General features: G+C 37.9%; 1 protein-coding gene and 1 long non-coding RNA gene across 8 annotated transcripts in view; one reads left to right on the forward strand and one right to left on the reverse strand.

The window, feature by feature from the left end:
* LOC140665391 (neural cell adhesion molecule 1) overlaps positions 1–17,868 on the reverse strand; it is a 100,697-nt gene extending 82,829 nt beyond the window's left edge. Inside the window, exon 1 of the mRNA XM_072891478.1 lies at positions 15,623–17,868. Within this exon, the coding sequence (XP_072747579.1) occupies positions 15,623–15,779 (157 nt within the window). The 5' untranslated portion in view covers positions 15,780–17,868. The remainder of the gene's footprint in view (positions 1–15,622) is intronic.
* LOC140665399 (uncharacterized) overlaps positions 1–19,687 on the forward strand; it is a 397,969-nt gene that overhangs the window by 187,190 nt on the left and 191,092 nt on the right. The window lies entirely within an intron of this gene.

Consider the following 19,687-nt stretch of genomic DNA (forward strand, 5'->3'; position numbering starts at 1 on the left):
TTTTATTATGTAAAGATATCTTATATTAATCGAGAATACCATATATTATTGAATATTATAGTTACAAAGGTAACCCTTTAGATCGTTTGATTTTTTGAACGTGATACATATAAAGAACTAGAGTCCTGCTCGCGTGCTTAGTGTTTATTAACTCAGTCCGGGAATCGTACCTAATGTACCTAATTAGGCGAATTTTTCAACTGGTTTATTTTTCTTTTTAATTCGACGCAGGGAGACGGAGAGTTTATCGCGCTTTTAATCCGGAGTGACAAAGAGAATGCTAACGATGGAAGACGATAACGCAAATTTTTCTCACGGGCGTCATTTATCATAGAGCTTCGTAACTATCTCACAGCCGGAATGATACTTGCATATTTAAGACGACTAAGATTAATTACGGATTTAAGAAAAAATTATCATCAAAGAGAAATATTCAAGCGCGCGCTTGTGCAAAACGTATGTATGTATATAGACTCCCCTACGTGCATTTATATCTCGTGAATAAGCAAATATTTTAATGACGAGCAGTATGAATTATTGCGCAACGTTGTCATAAAAAAATCTCTTTCAATCTTCCCGACACCATCGCCCAAATCGTGTCCTTCAGTGCAATAACACGCGCGCAAGGTAGAAAAAATGTCATTTTATGAGGAGATAAATGTTATATCTTCAGGAATATCAAATTATTCGTGATTGTATCAAGCAGTCTATGCATAACATTATACATAAATTTCTATGTTAAACATCTTTTTTTGACAAAATACTTCTATATAAATCATATAATTAGCTAAATTAAATATTTCTTCGAAGAAACTATACAAGTATATACATCACATCGTGAATATATTAAGCGAGCAGCAAATAAATTTTGAACAAATATTTCTATAACTTAAAAACTTGAAATATGTAGGTAAGTAGAGAAAAAGATTTAAAAAATTGTTCTACATATCTGTTGTATGTTATATGTATATTGTGATACGTTATCAGTTTTTTTGAAATCATGTTTTTAGGTAATTTATAAACTTATAAATAATTTAAGAACTTGTAGCCAGCGGCAGCCTTTTCTCGCGGCGTGAAAGAAATCAACATTACGAAAAGTAAGAAGTCGTTTAAAAATCTCAAAGTTTCTTAAGGGTTCCTAAGTATAACGAACACCTTCCACCCAAGATTAATATACTACTAGGTTTAAAGTAAATAACTTTTTTGCCGAATATACACATAGTATTATATAACAGATTTTTAAAGTTATAGAAATGTTTGTTCAAAAACTGCAGAAATGTAGTGTCCAGATAATTGGTTCGAGTGCCATATCGTCGACTGTGCAGTTTACTATATAAACATAGTGCATATATGTATATAAAGTATTATTGCGAGTGAAAAATACACGAGCGTGTGTGAGCGTTCATGTATATATATATATATATACCCATCATCAAATGTTTGTTCGACCAGAAACGATCGATCGATCGACTCGCGAGCGGTCCTCAAATAAAACATTCTTTTCTCCACGCAATGTTTGCATCACAAACTATTTGGCGTCCACCATATTCCTTTTATTGTTATTCTTATCCCGTACACTTTCCGTCAACGGATCGTGCGAGCCGCATTCATCGACGAACCGCGAGAAGCGAATTATTTTTGCCATCAACTTATTTCTCCAAACATGACCTCTCGATGCAACGAGAGAGGCATTTACGTCTGAATGCGAACACACGGTTTATCGTATCTCCGCTCGAAATATAATAATACTCGAGTACGTCGCGTCGAGAAAAAAATCTTTTTATCGTACGTTTATTCTATAATACTCATTGAAATTTGTGTCCCGTCATAATCGATGCTATGACACGTCATCGTTATTATCGACTGTCGTACGGCTATCGACCATTTTTCATTATTCCGAAAATTCTCTTATGTTTAGCAATCGTTTCATATTGGGCAGTATTTATGTGAGAATTGTCCACAAATGATTACGGTCTGTTATGCGTCCCGATGTTTATTACCGTCGTGAATTAGAGGAACGCGCCATGAAAATAGTGACTCGCCGTTTCTAGCCTCTCGTTTAGACGACATGAATGACATATCGATTGCTTAATAAAAGATTATGAGTGATATATTTTCACTTGTTTACCCAGCGCGGCGCTTTATCCGATGATTAATAAAATGTCATACGTCAGGATTACGAATGATACACGCAAACAACCGTACGTTTCCTAATAATGTACAAATGCAGTTGTGTATAATTAAACGCGGCATATTATTGGAAATGACGTCGAATGGAAAATGATACTGTTGCACACAAACATATGACATATATATATATATATATATATATATGCGATATATACGTATATGTAGCTTCATTAAATGAAGGGTGGGGATTATATAATAACGACGAAACGATCACTGATGGAGCGGATCACTGCCGAATGATTAAAGCTTTTGTGAGAGATGTACATTATGCTTATATTTATGTCACGAAATGCATGTTTAAGCGATCGACGCAGTGATAACGAACGGAACGTTTCCGGGCGATATTTATATCGGTAGAAACCTACTGAATGTTTTTATTAATACTTTCATTGATGTACGCGTATTCTCGGGCATTCGATAAAATATTTCTCCACCGAGTTGCGCTGAATAAACGGCCCGGGTCTGATCGGAATTTTCCTGAATCCATGTTATTAGCATTACGTGCACGTGCGAAAATTTTGTGCGTGGTTTCTGTATAGTCACACATATTAAAAAATATCACGTTTACCATTTATTCAATTGATATCGGCGTCACAAAAATGATTCGAAAAAAATTGTTGAAACGAAAAGAAAAAAATCTAATCAGAATCAACGTCATCGAAAACGTCGTTTTTCAACAATGATATCGCAAAATATAATAACATTACAAAACTCGATTGTATTATAATTGCAAAGAGCTCGTTAATGGGTATTAGGATTGTAATATATGCGGATAACGTAATAAGCTTATTTCAAAAGGATTTGAGTCAACTTTTTTCTCTCTATATTGCATCTAGTAAAAAAAAAAAAAAAAAAAACTATAAGAAAAAAAGAAAACAATTTTGTGACGTAAAAACCGAACTTCAATTCTCTTGAAAATAAGTCTCTGTTTATTTGAAAATATCTCTCTCTTTATTTGTCGAAGCATTCTTTCTTTTGTGCAATCCTTATTAGTTTCAAGCCAGTGCATCGTTCTAAACCGCACATAATCCAAAACACAAGTCTCTTGCGATTTCAATCGATTACTAAAATTCATTATATATTTATAAATATAATAATCTGCTGTAGAGGTGTTTTTGTAAAGGTTTTCTCTCTCTTACTCTTTTTACGACTGTCTAACCTGAGATTTCTCATTATTACAATTATTGCTGTTTCATCAAAGAGTGACAACTTGACACGATTCACAGATCAAAGATTTAATACGCAGAGAATGTAGATACTTCTCCGTCGCGTATTATTCAAAGGGAGAGAAATGTCAATTACAAGCAGCTGCTTATATAAGCCGACACATGGATCGGTGTGTCACAGGTGTGATGTGTAGCTGAGATATCGAATTATGACATTGGAAAATTAGGTCGAGTTACCCTTACGCGTGAAGTAGCGATTCGTCACGGTAGTCACGGTCTAACGTATCGTCCCACGAGTCTCGTGTAAGATCGGATAGCGGATATTCAACGAGACGTTCCGCCATTAACTACCGTGACCGTCACGTTCCTACGGGAGTACACGTCGGGATTATCGTAATATCACGCGACCCTCGCGCAAAGGGAACGGATTGTGTGTCACGAACGGAATCTTAAAACGGACTGTCAAAACATCTCGGCTCAACACCCGCCGCATCCCCGCGGCATTTTCCGAACATCTCTTTACCTTGGAGGGAATTCGCACGGCTTTTATGCGCGCTCGATGCTCGAACCAAGAATAGAATCTTCAAACTTCGTGCTTCGAATTTATCGGAAATCCCGAAGACGCTTGATACAAATTGGTAAGAGAGTACTGCATATTCTTCTTTTCCTTTCTTCTCCGACACAGACATCAAGTTTCTATTGATTCTGGTATAACTGTACTAAATTCGCTTCGCCGAGACTTGTACCTTGTATTGAATAAATTGTGTTGAAAAGTGATTTTGTCTACTTTCGCATTTGCTAACGAGAAGTAGACCCATCAACACGTGAAGGGAAACGAACGACGCGTTTGTCTCGAGTCTCGTATAACGAGAGAAATACATGTCACGCGCTCGCAAGGCAGAGAGACACGGGTCACTAGTAGTGAGACTATAATGGTCAAGGGGTCAAGTCATATTTGATTAAGTAGACAATGCTCAACGGTAGGGTGTTTGAAACCCTGTATACTTCATACATACATGCATGAATATGTACGAGAGAAACGATTCCGTTCGAAATTCTGGAAATCTTTCACAGCTGTCGGCACAGAACGATGCAAGAATTAATCGTAGCGCGAGCTAATAATCGATTCATGTTCCATAGAATGTCCGGATTGTCTTTGTCACAAAATCATGCGAATACTCGTTAAAAACACCGAGTACATTTTTGCAGTCGCACGTCAAGAAGCGGAGAATTTTATGCTGACTCGCACGGCAATTTTCGACGTCTGATCCCGAAAATCGTAATCCAATTTAAAGAAGGGTTATCCGGTGTTTATCAGTTTTATACGTGCATTCGTCAGCGAAAGAGGATTTCGACGATAACGAGAAGTTATCCCCGCTAAGTCTCTATAAAAATCTAAACACGCGCGCGACGCACAATGGCTCCTTAAAAGCGATCCCATCGCGATTTTACGTCTTCTCATCTTCCACAAAGGATATCGCAGCCTCCCTGAATGTATCGAGCTAAGAGGAGCCGACGTTTTATTGGCATTGCCGCAGATTGGACCTACGACAGGTATACAGAAATCCTTTTGTGTCGGAGATATACTACCTACGGTCTCTTGTTTGGGATTTATATTTTCCGTCTACCGGCGTGCTTCCGCGTTGGCACGTATGTGCCACTCTCTTCACTTCTCCGCTATGTAGTATTGCATTAACTTGGACGAATGTCATGTCTTGCGTATGTGTCCGTACATATATGTGTATAACATCGTATGTAAAACTTATGTACTACACGCGACGCAGTCATGTCGCACAAAGCAAGAGCTATTCCACTAACGACGATGAAGTAGTATCGCGTATGATTAAGTCGCGCAAAAATAGAATTTCTTGTTTATGCAACTTCTGCACACGCGAAAGAAAGAATGCTGATGACGAGTATGCTCATTTCTTGCAAGTCACACAACATTCACAAAACATCCTACAAAACTAGACTATTGCGATAAAAATATAAGAAGGTAATTACTTTTAGAGTTTAAAAGAAGAAAGCGATGACTGATGTGACAATAAAATATAAAATTGTACAATACATACATATATGTAGGCACGTATGTAACAATAAATTTACCAACACAATGGACCGCTTTTAAATGGAGTTAATCCTCACTTACTTCTGGAAACACGCTCGAATAATCATAAGATTATCGGATGTAATTGGAATCTTCTATAGCCTTCGCTGTGGAATTATCAAAGTTCTTCTTATAATTAAAAGATTTATTTATTAGAACAACGTTAATATCACTGACCGAGACGCTATAGTTTCTTGCCTCGCTCAAGCATTGATATAACGTAGATGGGCTCAAATTGTCGCGAAACCGTGCTTGATTTGTCTTAACGGATTAATTTTAATAAATGTGCTTCGCGACTGTATAATGGCGATAAGCAAAGTATTATGTCTTATATTTATTTGAAACGCTGAAATCCTTCTGCAACGGAAGACTATATCCTTTTTCATAATATGACATATTTATACTTGCGTCTTTTATATTTCTGTTGCTACAAATAGTTTTCTATTGTCTGAACGCAACTACAATTTCCTGACGGCAATTTCGAACGCACGTTGCGAAGTGTTTGAGACGCTAAGAAACAAGGAATTGTTTATCGTAAACAATCGAATCAGTTACAAGTTTACGGAAACCCGTGGAAAGCCCGGAAACGATTGAGAGCGTAGATAGCGCTGAGGGCGGTTGAGTGGTAGAAATAGCTAACCGTCAGTTAGATAATTAACGCACTCGGCGGCACTTCCAATTAGCACGTATAGGCAATTAGCATATAAGCGAGGATCGATGGCAGTTTGTACACACAGTGGACGGTAGGTGAGCGAGGAAGCGGGAAATCACGATGTGCAATATGCAAAAACGAAGGACGGGAAGATCTATACCCATTAATAATCATTTAGCGGATCCGAGCTCGCGGATAATATATTAAAACCATTTTGTTGGGTTATTTATGGATCGCGAGCATCGAACGCCTTTAATTTATCTCTTATACCGCTGAAATAGCAGGATTTCGCAATATTTTTATCTCTCTCGCAGCGTTTGCCGAAAATTAAATTTTTTTAAATTTACGTCACTCACACGCTATTCGATACGTTGAACTCGTGAATTTATACATCGTATCAGATTCGCGCGTGGGTATAGTTATTTATCGTATTCTCTAGCGCGCAATAATTAACGATTTTACAGTAATTGGAAAAGAGAATTGTTTGTGCTGTTTGCGAGTTAAATGAATACGAGTATTAACTTCCGCGCTGCTATGAAGTGAACCGATTCAATTTTCGAAGAGTACTGGAGGTGCTCTTCGAACTCGGACAACTTGCTTTTCACCGGAGAAAACAGAACAGATACAACGGAGGATGATCCTACTCAAATGTAAAAGTTTATCGCAAACTAGAAATCCCAAAGAGACATTTGATACACTACATGCTACATGGTGGCAAGTTCGTTCACTTTAGCTGGAAAATATAAACGATACGCGGCTACATCTTCTTCTCTTTAGATACATATGTAGCAGATATTTCACGCATATGACATTTGTTTTCTGAAAAAGTCGTGGAAAAATAACCGAGATCAACCAAGCTCACGAGAACTATATACGTCATAAAATTCGTAGAAACAAATGTTATATCAGACGAAATTTTTATAGAACAAAATTACAAATTGTAATATTTAAAAAGAAAGAAAGAACTTTGAGAGAATACGCGAAGTAATATTTCGAATTTTGACAAATATATAAATACATTTTTTATGATAATCGTAAAATTTCATTAAACCAAATTATTAAAATAAACAAAGACGTTGACGCGAGATAAAAGAAAAAGATGAAACGAAAGGAAGGAAAAAGAATATGGCAAGAAAAACTAGCAGCGTCGAGAAAAAAAACCCGACAACTAGCGCCATTCTATCCTCGACGATATTCCCTTGTTGTGCATTTTTCTCGCTTCTCTCTCGTTCCTCTCGTTCCTTTTTCATCTCATGATATCTAACGCGTTTCATCCTTCTGACGCAGATTAACGAGGATTCTTGACCGTCAAGCATCGAATGCCACTGTGTCGTGCAGCGAACTAATCGTTGTCTCGCGTTAAATTACCTTAATCGATCAAGCAACAAATTCCGTATGTTTTACATGTACAATGTAAATAATCATGAATCAAATAAATCAATCACTCTTACTCACAGGCTTACATATGTCGAATTTAAAAGAAACATTTCAAGCAATTATTTGTCGATTACCAAAACGAATCTAGTCGCTTAATTTCTGCTGACAACGGAAACATGTAGATACGATAAAGATATTGTATAGTAAAACGTGTTATTAAATATGCAAAGCAGTTTCGAAACCAAACTGGCTATTACGTCGGCGGAAAGTAATCATTACGCATACTTAGACTTCGACTTTAGTGCTATACACAAGTGTATAATAATAAAAAGATTATCAGGAAAAAAATAGATGAGTAGATAAATTACACATTTAAAAGTAGATAAACGTAGCTCGAGAAAATATAAACGATGTTACATTTATAAACGATAATTCATTTTAAATTCAAGAAAAAATCCGGAAATACTAGAAAATATCAAGCCAATTATACAAACGTTGTTGATTTATGCAAAGTGATTTGCATTTACATATTTCTTCACATAGATAATAAATAGGCGGAGAATTTAATAATTAAATTAAAGAATTTTTTAAAGTACAATATATTCAATCGTAGACGTTCTAAGATAATCCGAAATAATTCGAGGATTCTCTAATGACATGTATTGGAATATCGATCGATGAATGGATATAACGGATCTCATTTATTTCCTAGATATCCGATAACCACGATGACACACGTGCATGTGAAATGTCGAGTAAGATCTGGATTCGTCATTAAATCATCATCACGATGCTAACCAAATTCGATTTATGCGGTATCAGTGGTATTGGTATGATTGCTATTTCCATCACACATATACATACATACATTGTAATTTTTTACGAATATAAAAAAAAATTCCTGTTGATCATTCGCGAATAGCTTTTCTCTGAAAAATTGATTTCTAAAATACTGAGACACTTCATCTAGCGCGTTGTAAAATGGATACAAGTGATGCGAATATCCAAAAAACGGGCACGTCGTGTAAAACGTCGTGGGGGAATTTAATTTTACGTATCGCGCCAATGTCGATACGATATATTATCGAGGGACTTCGGTTTTATACGGCGCTGGACGTGGCGAGAAGGCAGTTTTCGGTTGTGCTGCCAGGCCGTCGAAGTTCCGTGTCTCGTTGAAAGCATGTAACTGTTACCCAAGCCCAAGGGATTACCGGTAATCTGCGGTAAGCTAAGGTATATACGTGTATAGCGCGAATACCGGTAGCAACCTGTTTCGGATATTGTTACGACGAGTAGCCGGCAGCCGTTTCGTCGAGTCGTTCGAATTCTCGACTCTCGTTGGAGATCTCCTTCGCCTTCCCTATTCCTCACGCGCCCCTACAGCTCGTTTGTGGACTCGTTAGCGCCAAGCGTACCGGCACGAGGGGTAGTCGGGAGGGGTGCGAATTAACCAGTTAGAAAGTTAGGAATCAGTGCCGCGGAAAGATAGAAACCGACGAGTTCATCGAGCACGGAGAATCGACAAGACGAGATTTTTAGATGGCCATTTCTCGATGAACCATAGAAATCTACGCTTTTGGCTGATAATGCCTGCAATATCGCGGCGGGTCATGTCATGCGGTGACCGCAAAATCAACGTTCGACGGGAAAAATTTATTCGCCCAATCTACATAATCGCAGAATTAGAAATTAAGATCTAATTGAAATAGTTTGCGTCAAAACGTCAAACGCCATTCGGTCATCCTCTGTGATTTTATACAAATTTGATCTCGACCAATTTTAAGTTTCTCATATGAAAGATAGTGCACATCACACGCGGTAACTGCCAACAAAAGTGAAATAATCGTTAATATGTATATCGAAAAAGAACTGACATTTAAATTTGCTAAACCCGGACTTGACTCAACTAAAAGTATCACGTCACGGGCTGCATTCTACTACTTTTTTTTTGTCAAAGAATTTGAAAAACATTTTTAAAAATATTTTATATTTAAATGCTTGCGTATTAAAAATATTCCGCTGCTCGCAATTAAGGTATCTCTTATTCGTATAAATGAAAGAAAACGGCGTCGCAATCTAGTTTTTGTAATAAGTTTAAATCAGTTCGCACATTAGTGGCCAAGTTAATGACGCTGCGTTACTATTCGCCATAAAGGTTCCTTTTCCCTCCGCATCGCCATAAAACTTGGCCGCGATAATTACTGACTTTACTAGAACCTCGATAGTATCGTGCCAGGGTTACGATTGATCAAAGTTTAACGAAATCTCGGCACGCGTTTTACGCACTCGCGTACGGCAAGCGCGATTTCCGCGTTTTCTTCTTGACGAAGAAATGCGGATAAAAATTCCTATACGAGTTTCTCGTAATATACGAGACGGATAAAAGAAAAGCATCGTAAAAGGAATAAAGTGCGCGCGATACATACGTGCAAGTCATATTTACGAGAGATAGACCGTAACGTTGGAAAGCTATGAATTGCAGATAAATGAAAAAAAGATGAAACGTAAGAGAGCTGCGACGTTTTACGATGGCGATAATTTTTATTCTTTTACCGAGTATAAGACTATGTAATCAAGGCAGGATTATATTGCACATCGCACAAATTCCGTTCACGCGTGCACTAATTGATTGGACGGTATATCGATAACGGCAACGTCGGGCAAAATAAAGTTAGTTTTTAAAAAATGCACCGAAAATACGTTTCTTATGTAGTTAAAGCACTGGAGACGTAATAAATTTCACGCGATGTTTATGCGATGCGTGAAAAATTTGTCACAGCGTGCGCCGCACTTTTTTAAGTTTTATCGCGGCGACGGTGGAAATGTATCGAAATTCCACATCACCAGTCACGAGTTAAGCTTATAGTATTGACACATTGAAGTGGATCCACTCGTTACCTGTGCTGCAGTTTTGCACGAACGAGACCCGCGGGAGCGATATCCTGAATTTTCGCCGTCATATATGAAAGGCCCGTGAGAAATACATAGTTCGGAATGCGCGTACGTAAACCATTGTTGCCAGGCTTGCTGCGGATTACAGTAATATGAAATATGTCGTTTCTTGACAGAATTGCGCGAATTACGACGTATGAAACACTCGCGACATTACGTCTGGATTTATTCTCGTTGAGCCGCGTCAAATAAATTTTATATCACACGCCGTATCTTGATCGCGAAGCGTTTTTGACATGCAATATGCAATTATCATGGAACGTAACCAGCTGATGTTATTTTTTTCATAAAAATATTCTCTGACGGTATAACGTAGTGAATTCGTGTAAACAGATTTATATATCGTGCAGTGAAACGAGACTCTTAAAAAAAGATTCTATTTTCCTTGTCAGTAATACTGTTATCACTCACAAAATTAAACAAAAGATAAAAGATATCTTAATGACAAATAAAATCTACTTAGAATATAAGTGCATTTTAAATAAGAGAGCCTCAACGATGAAATATGCCATGCTAACCCTAGTCACGACTGCATCGAACGAATGCAGACCAAGATTGCGTGCAAATAATCATTCGGTATTTCTGTTGGTAAAGAGAGATGATACAGCAATAATTTCTCGCATTTATCCACATTCTTCATATAATCATGATTCTCTTCAAAGTTATAATAAACGCTTAATATTTTTTTATCACACGAACACGTAAAAACATTCGAACCACAGTCTCGCGAAAAAAAAAACGTTCGACAGGCAAAACATACATCTCGTTATCTTTCTTCGCTGCATTCGTTAATCATCCTTTCACAAATTTTCCACTGACGGAACGAGGTTATCCAACGAAATCGCATAATAATGATCATTTTGGTCCTTTCGGGTTTCAGCGCGCACGTAATGTTATTTTTGCATACGGTGGGTCATCTAAGAATAACAAGTGCACTGCCAATTCCAATTAATCTTCCTAGGATTAAACTCGAGATAATATTCGCGTGTCGGGTATGAAACATACATGTTACGTCGCTTGATCGTCTCCGCCTTGCTTTAGATGCGCGATAATGCTGCTTTTACCTTACCTTGGTCATTATTTCGATAAGGTTGTTACGCAAGGATATACGACGAAGGGACGTGGGGCGAGGGAAAGAGAGACCTTACGATTTTTTAACGACAGCTCAAAAGTAATATTGCATGTGTCGTTATGTTAATAATAATCATCGTTTCTACGATTCCCATAATTACACCGTAATCGCTACGTAAAATGCTTTTTGCTCGAACGCTTGTCGTGTTCGCTTTACGAGGTTCTGTTATTTTTGAATTTTGAAGCGAGCCGAGCCGAGCCGAGCCGAGGCGTGTTTCCATTAAGTTATACACCGACGCGGAAGGTGTATACCTTAACGGATGAAATCGCGTGCAAATTATCGTCTTGGTCGACGGCGTGCACATAAGGGGTCCTTTTTACCCTTTTCGCAATGCCACCTTGGGTGGAAGATGACAAATGGCCGCCTATTAGACTGATTTCGTCGTCATTTCGTCGTTGCCCTCGCTTTTCGGCTTTACCGGCAAAAAAATTCATTACCGATGCCCCATTAGCTGTGATTTCGCAAGCTGTCATTAAAAAGCGTTCTGTCAAAGATGATGATGATTCAGATATAAGATTCATAGAGAGAGACTTCTCAATATATTATACATATATAGAATTTTGAAGTAATCGAATAAATAATCTGTGACGTAGATATTACACTAAACTTATAATTAAGAATTCTCTGTCTCTAAAATAAAAATAAGCAGTAGCATTTTATTATATTTCTGAAAATTTTTGAAAAATCAAGAATAATATAAAATTCAACATTGCGTATTTTGAAAAAAACTAAAAATTATTGAGAAAAATAACTTCATATTACACTTTATGCTGTAAATTGTTTCTATTAATATTTAGAATTTTTTAAAACTTTGTTTATGTGAAAAGAGTAGATGTTTTATTTTTTAGCGCGGATATGTTTTGTAACACATTTTCCATATATTGTGGCCCAGTGAAAGCATTCCCGGTTATGCAATCTCTATTAAAATGTTAGCCGGCGCGCGCGTTATGGTAAGCGCTCTAGTTTACATTTTCCGGTGCAGTCTGTTTATAAAAACATGACGTGTAAAAAGATCCCCTTTATAGTACAAAGTACATTTTTCGATGATACGCGCACATTAAAGTTGTTTTTTCCAGTTGTTGCGGCATTGTTTCTAATTATTTACTGGAAGTGTATACTAGAATCTCAAGCATCGCTATACATATTAAAAAACAAAATATAAAAATAAACACATCTCTCATCACTGACATTTACTGACCGCTTTCCTAGCGCGTTGGATTATAACATTACCTTCATTAGGGAGAAACCGAATGCTATTATTTCACGATATCAAAACGCAACAAAGTAAATGCGTCTAACTTTATGCTACGCGAATAAATGTGAAAGCATCGTTAATTAACGCGACACGTTAGTTATATATATACTGTGTGTATACACACGTCGGTTGTCTTTCGCCGCCAGCAACACCTGTTGAAAAATAGAAGTCAGACAAACCTTATGAAAACGCGCGCAGCCTGACGTTTCGCCACGCTGTAAAGTAATTATTTAACGAAGTCGAGCAATTCCGATCGTAATTAACTGCCTTTGAATGAACCGGGGCTTGCGTTAATTTGCGTTCGCCAATATCTCACGCGCGGAAATTTGCGTCGAAAAAGATATGTATGTGTAGTCAGTTTTGTTCGAGCCAAGATGCATTTTAAGATTTCTCTTTCAAAAGAACAAGATATAATTAACGGTTGAGAATTTTGATGTTTTAACTTCACGCGATCGCAATTTTGTTAATGTTTTTCTCATTATGCGTGCGTAATTGCAGTTCTCAATAAAATAATAAGATTTCGCGATGTTTTCTTGTTACCTTCGCAAAACCTAAAGGCGAGTTATTTGCTCATTCTCTCTATCTGCTAAATATAATTTAATGTCGATATTTATCCAATAATTATTTTTCTTGCAATAATATTTTTATTTCCCTGGTTGAAATAATCCCTGGTCGAGAATGTCATTTTAGCTAGTTTAATTTTTCAAACATCAACATACATTGTCTTCTACAGATGTCTGTCAATTATCGTTATATAATAATTTCTATAATTATTGAGGACCCGGTGATTGTCGATTGCGGACAACATTAATCCCTCTGGTCATCCAATGTCATCAGTGAGATGATATGGATATTCCCAGATATTCCCATAATGAACTGTTACGTTATTCTCGGTAAGCATGAGGGCAATCAGAGTTGAAATTTGCGAAAATGTCAAAAGGGATTTGTTGTGAATTGAAAGTGTTGCTGGTATTTAAAAAGATGAATTACACGAACTCAACACTATATCACGGAATTAAATACGCATGGGAAAATGTTCGTTTATATTTAAACGGCAGAAACAGCGACGAACAAATGCTGCAATAGATCGGAAATTTTATCAAAAGAATTTTGCAAAAGTTCGAAACCAGCATCACATTATTTTTGTTCTCGTGGTCGTGCGAACGGGACCGAACTTTTGCTATTGAAACTCCAATTTTTTCTCTTCGCATCCCTGCTGTGGAACATGCTTTTTTATTGCACGGCGATAAATTTAAAAGGGACTTAGCGCCGTGGTTTAATTAAACTATTTTAGCCGTCATTCCCTCCCCTAAGTCTTCTACTGTGCTTGAATCGATCGGATATGTTGGTCCTACGGTTTTTTTATTATTTATCTAGCTTACATAATGTTAAATTAAATTTTGGAGCGCGTATTATCTACAACGCGTCACATAATATAATATAATTATAGCACACAAAACAAGTTTAAAGATAGTAATAAAACTTTTTCATAATTAATCGACGAGACTTCCTATTCTAAACGTACTAAGTAATCGATAAGGTAGGAAAATATATACTTATATTTTCAGTTTTATTATGTCATACATTGTATTATTATCACATCGCTTATTGCCCGCAGACAGCTAAATAATGACTAGGTTAATATTAGCTTCTTTTCTTTTTATAAGAATCTGTTTGACATTTACGGCATTATTTATATGCTTGAATAATTTGTGAAAATTTCCTATTAATGATACTAACATAACTGATGTATTTTTAGAAAACGTTTTTTTTTTCTTAGAAAATGAAAGAGCTTATTAAAATCGAAAATAGGTTCCCACAAATAAATATTTAAATAATGTCAAAAATTCGTAGAAATTGTAGTAATTGTTTAAAAAATTGTGCCTTTTTTCAAGCTTTTCTCCTTTATTCTACCCTATCTTTAATGTCGAGTATATGTGTCGTCCGATGAATACAATTACGACCACGTACGTAATAGCGCGAGATTTTAATCACAGAAAGAGAGAGAGAGAGAAAGCGGTGTTTCTATCGCTAATGATATGCATCGATCTCGTGTGGTCGGATTAAAATTCCTACAATTATGATTTACATTGTAGATCCGCCTGCCGAGATAAAGTAACACGGCCGTACGTTATTTTAATTTTTAAATACAGCTGTTACGGCATCGAGACATGATGCACACAGTGATCGTGACGTCTCAAGGCCAGTTCGGTAGGTGCGAAGTGCCCGATTAATTATGGGACATTGGAGAACGTTGCTAATGATATTCAGAAGCACCTTTCCATTTATATCCTACTCATCGACTAACGTTGTACTCGAGTTTCGACGAGGGGAAGAGAGAAACTGAACGCGGTCGAGCGAAACTTTCTCGGATGAGGTCGACGGTCATAATCCGCTGTTTAAAGTTCCCAACAGCCTCGTGACGAGGAACCGTGAAGATTTGATTTAATTCGTCGCGTCACGACCTTCGACCCGCGAGCTACGCGAAGCCGCCAAGGAACTTGAAACACTTTAATCCTTTCGATATAGATAAATTTATTTCGGCGCCTTTCGAAAAAATTCCAAGTAATAATACTAACATTTCGAAAAATAAGATTTTATATTATATTTTTATAAATATTAACTTTTGCATGATTTACAGCGAATAATATACATTCTTTTATCAAATTCTATCGGTTATTATTGACGTAGGAAACGGTATATCTCGCGTTTCGGCTCCGTCGAACCGAAAGGATTAAATGCCCGCTCTAAATCAGACATAACTCGTGACATAAAGAAGCACATTACTCACTTGGCTTATCCAGATCGGATAGTTGCACCGATGGCGAGTACGCTATAGCGGCTCCCAACACCAGCATCACCACCGTCGTCGTCGTCGTTGTCGTCGTCGTCGTCGTCGTCGTCGTCGTCGTCGTCACGGCACTCCACCACCGCCACCTCCACCGCATTTTGTCTCCCTTTCACGCGCACTACACACACCCTCGATCCCCTAGAGGTCGACGTAGCACCCTGCTCTCCCCCTCCCTCCTTTAGTCGTTACGTAGTCTCGCGGCCGTAGCGAGCCGGCACTAATTGCAACCCCCGACGCTGCTGCCGCTCTCGTTGCTGTTGTCGTTGCTGTTGCTTCTGCTGCTGCTGTCGTCGTCGCCGCGACTGCTGCTGCTGCTGCATTGCGTCGCCGTCCACATCGTCCGCCGTTCTTCGTCGTCGTTGCTGCTGCTACTGCCGTCGACGTGAACCGATACGAGCCGTCCCCTATCTGTCTTGTCGTTCACGTATGTACCTGTCGTCATTTAATGAGACGACGACTATTTGTCTTTTGTGTCTCCCAAGACACGAGACCTCTAACGACGTATGTTATGACCATCCGATATTTCTCATCTTACGATACAATCTCCGTCTTCCTTATCGCATGAGATTCTTTCTGGTTAAAGACGACTCAGGCGCATCCAATTGATTGCGATTCTTAAAATGGAAGATGCGAATTGAAATTTTATTCGCTTTTTTTTTGTTGTCGTTCTGCTGTGTTCCTTAAACTTCAAACGATGCGTTTCTCTGTTAGGTAAATTTGTCGCAGCCGTAGAATTTTACAGAATTTTTGCGTATCGAACGAGTGGATGATTGTTAGATTGTTAGACCGGATAAACGAATACGTAACGGAGCAAGGCTTCTTCTGACAGCTTCTTTGAGAGTGGCGATTATAGTTTTATTGTCCGTAGCAGGGCGTATTGCAATTCTACTTGAAGGTCGGAGTTTTTCTTCGGATTCCGAGCGTTTTTTATCTCGACACCCTGTCGCGATTTCCACTAATGCGTTCGATCGCGCGGTAAACCTCCGCGGAATGGAATAAAATATCCGCCGAGTCGCGACTAAACTTGCAAAGTGGATTCGACTTGTCTCGAAATTCCGCCTGTCGAAACTTCGGTACGAGATATACGTCTAAGCGCAACTAGGTTGCGAACCTGATAAATTTTCGAAACACTTGGAGGATTTACGCTGCGCTGGTTTTTCCAACGTGACCGTATTTTCTCTTCTGCAACATCCAATCAAGCATACATGCAATATTGCTTAAAAATAAAAGGATTCAATTCGAGAACACACAACTTGGGGAAAAAAAATTATTTCAATTATTTTAATTTCTCTTAAACTGAACGCGAGTGTGATAAAATGATCGTGTGTAATAAAATTGTTTATTCGAGACCTTTTTCCGGTAAATTACAAAGCGCTTTGTCTTGCTGGTTATTGAGGCGAATGCCGAAAATTTCGAAATGCTTATCGATCGCAGAACAAATCGTCGCCACTACTGATTGTACTTTCTACCGCTATATTTCACCTTCACGTTCTGATACGTTGACCTCATCAAGTAGCAGCGAAATATCGAACAATCGTCCACATACGAAATTGCGGACGAAGTTAATCACGATATATCGATATCGACGTATTAATTCAAGTGCGACGAATAGTTTCAACTGTAATGGAACGCCGGTTAACACCGGACACAATGCTACACACAGCCACTAGATCTCTGGTATTTATTCGAAGCACATCGTGCGGTCAATCGAGGACTTCGATTTTTCGCACTTTTATACTCTTCCCTCCTCCAGCCTTGCGGCAACGCATCAAAACACGTGCGTTAGGGACGCACTCGCGAGACGATCTTATGTACGCGCGAAATTCGGGAATCTCAAAAGTAAAAGAAAAAAAAACCGACAACTTAACGTCAGCAAAAAAGAACCGTCAACCAAGTGTGCGAAATTCACTCGCGTCCAACTAATTTTTCGCGATCGCATTTAAAGATCGGCGAAAAGCGTTCCTATCGCCACATTTTTCGCGTAACTTTCAGGTCATCGATCGGCACTTGTGAAACACGTCGATCACATGCGCAATTGATTAATCGGACGATGACACCGTGCTCTCTCGCTCTGATTTTGATTCATGAATCACTCACGTCGCGTATCGATGTGAAACGCACCGGGCAACGAATCTCCCCCGCGACGAAGCCACATCGAGCCCTGACCCGCGGCGGCTCGGTACTGAAGCCATTGAATATCGTGAGGAACCCTCGCGAGTCGTTTCGGCTCCCTCCGTTCGTACTCGGTCTTCTTCGGGCACGCTCGCGCCGTACGTTCCATTCTGGACCCCGGTTCTGCTATCCTCCTCCCGTTCACTATCTCACGCATTTCGCTCCGAAACTCCCACGTTCGTTCCTACCATCTCTCTCTATATCGCAGAGAACGCTATGATTTACCGGCACGGCTAATGAGTCGCCGTAATCGCTGCGCGGTCCAGGAGCGGATGTGCGTTGAACGTAAGATTTTGGACAGAACGAGAGAACGAAAGTTGGTAGTGGGACGGAATGCCAGGGTCATTACACTCTTACGATTCTAATAAGGCTTCACGATGGGAGAACAAATTTTTGTCGAAGAATCGTACTGCTTTCGGAGAATAAATTTAATTTCAAAAAACAGAGACGAATAGCTTCTAATTAAACGTGTTGGAAATTAACTTGTTAAAAAGTTGATTACTTTTGCTATAGTTATGAATTATTATGAAATTTCACACACTTTTTCCGCTGAATCTATAGATTTTCAAAAACTCGTGCGTACTTGTTGAAAGAGGATACTCTGTGCACATAACGATAAATATGTCCTCGTAAAATAAGAGCACACGTACTTACGTCACGCGGAGTGTGTTCATGAAAACTGATAGTTCGTGTGTACCTAGTGCATGCACGAGATAACCGCCCTCGAAGCTTCATGACTCTCTCTACGAGAACTCGCTCCAATCACGATAAATTCCGGCTTTCGTGTTTCCATCGCTATCGGCAATCGCCTGCAAATCACTTCCTAATCCTCGAGTAGGTATCTACGAAGAGGTACCTTTCCTAAATCCGCTTTGAATATCTAAGCATGTCTCTGTATAAGCAGTATCTTGTATATCATTATTTTCTTGTTTTATTACCTTATTTTTTTATTTAATATCTTAACAATTAAGTTTTTAACATCAGCTTTTTATTAATATTGAATGTTAACTTTATGTAATATTAGACAAAATAATTATATAATTTCTTTAATGAATCATATTGCGGTAGTCAACAAAACTATCATCGTGTTCAAATATTCTATCACTTGCACGCGTTGCAAGATGTAATTATATAAAAACCATTGATATGATAGTTGACATGATTGATTGATAAGGAACGTTGCACTAATCCTTTGCAATTTGTTACTATAATATTAATTGACAAATCAAAATGTGATCAATGATTATATCGAATATTTTATTACATGCAAGGATACAGTGAATTTATACACAATGATAAATATTTAATAACATTTATACATTTTAATTAGACTGATATTCGAAGTCAATCACAATTGACGGACATCACTATTTGTCCAAAATATTTCGCATTCTAGATAAAATTATATACTTTATTTGATGCAATATTTATCTAACATGTGAGTAATAAATATTATATAAACCGGTAATGTAAACTAGCATTATGCGTTTCCACAGTATACTTAAACAATCACAAAAGCGGAAACATTATTTGGACAACATTTGACTGGTCTCGGATCAATATCATAAAGTGAAATGGAATTGAAATTCTCGGGTCAGTGATCGAAGACGCCCCGGCAAAGCTAAAAATATTTTGAGAGAATATTATAGAATATCTAAATAGAGCAAAAATAAGTACTTAAGCCATTTTTGGCATATCGCGTTATACAAAATACATTTGCTTTTTATTTTCAAAGTGAATATTTATAGTTATGTCTAATATATTTCGTTTACCTTCTTCATTTCGCATCGCGCAATCATCGTTAATTTACAAGGTAATATTTTTCGTATTAAC

Source organism: Anoplolepis gracilipes, chromosome 4, assembly GCF_047496725.1.
Source record: "Anoplolepis gracilipes chromosome 4, ASM4749672v1, whole genome shotgun sequence".
Lineage (NCBI taxonomy): Eukaryota > Metazoa > Arthropoda > Insecta > Hymenoptera > Formicidae > Anoplolepis > Anoplolepis gracilipes.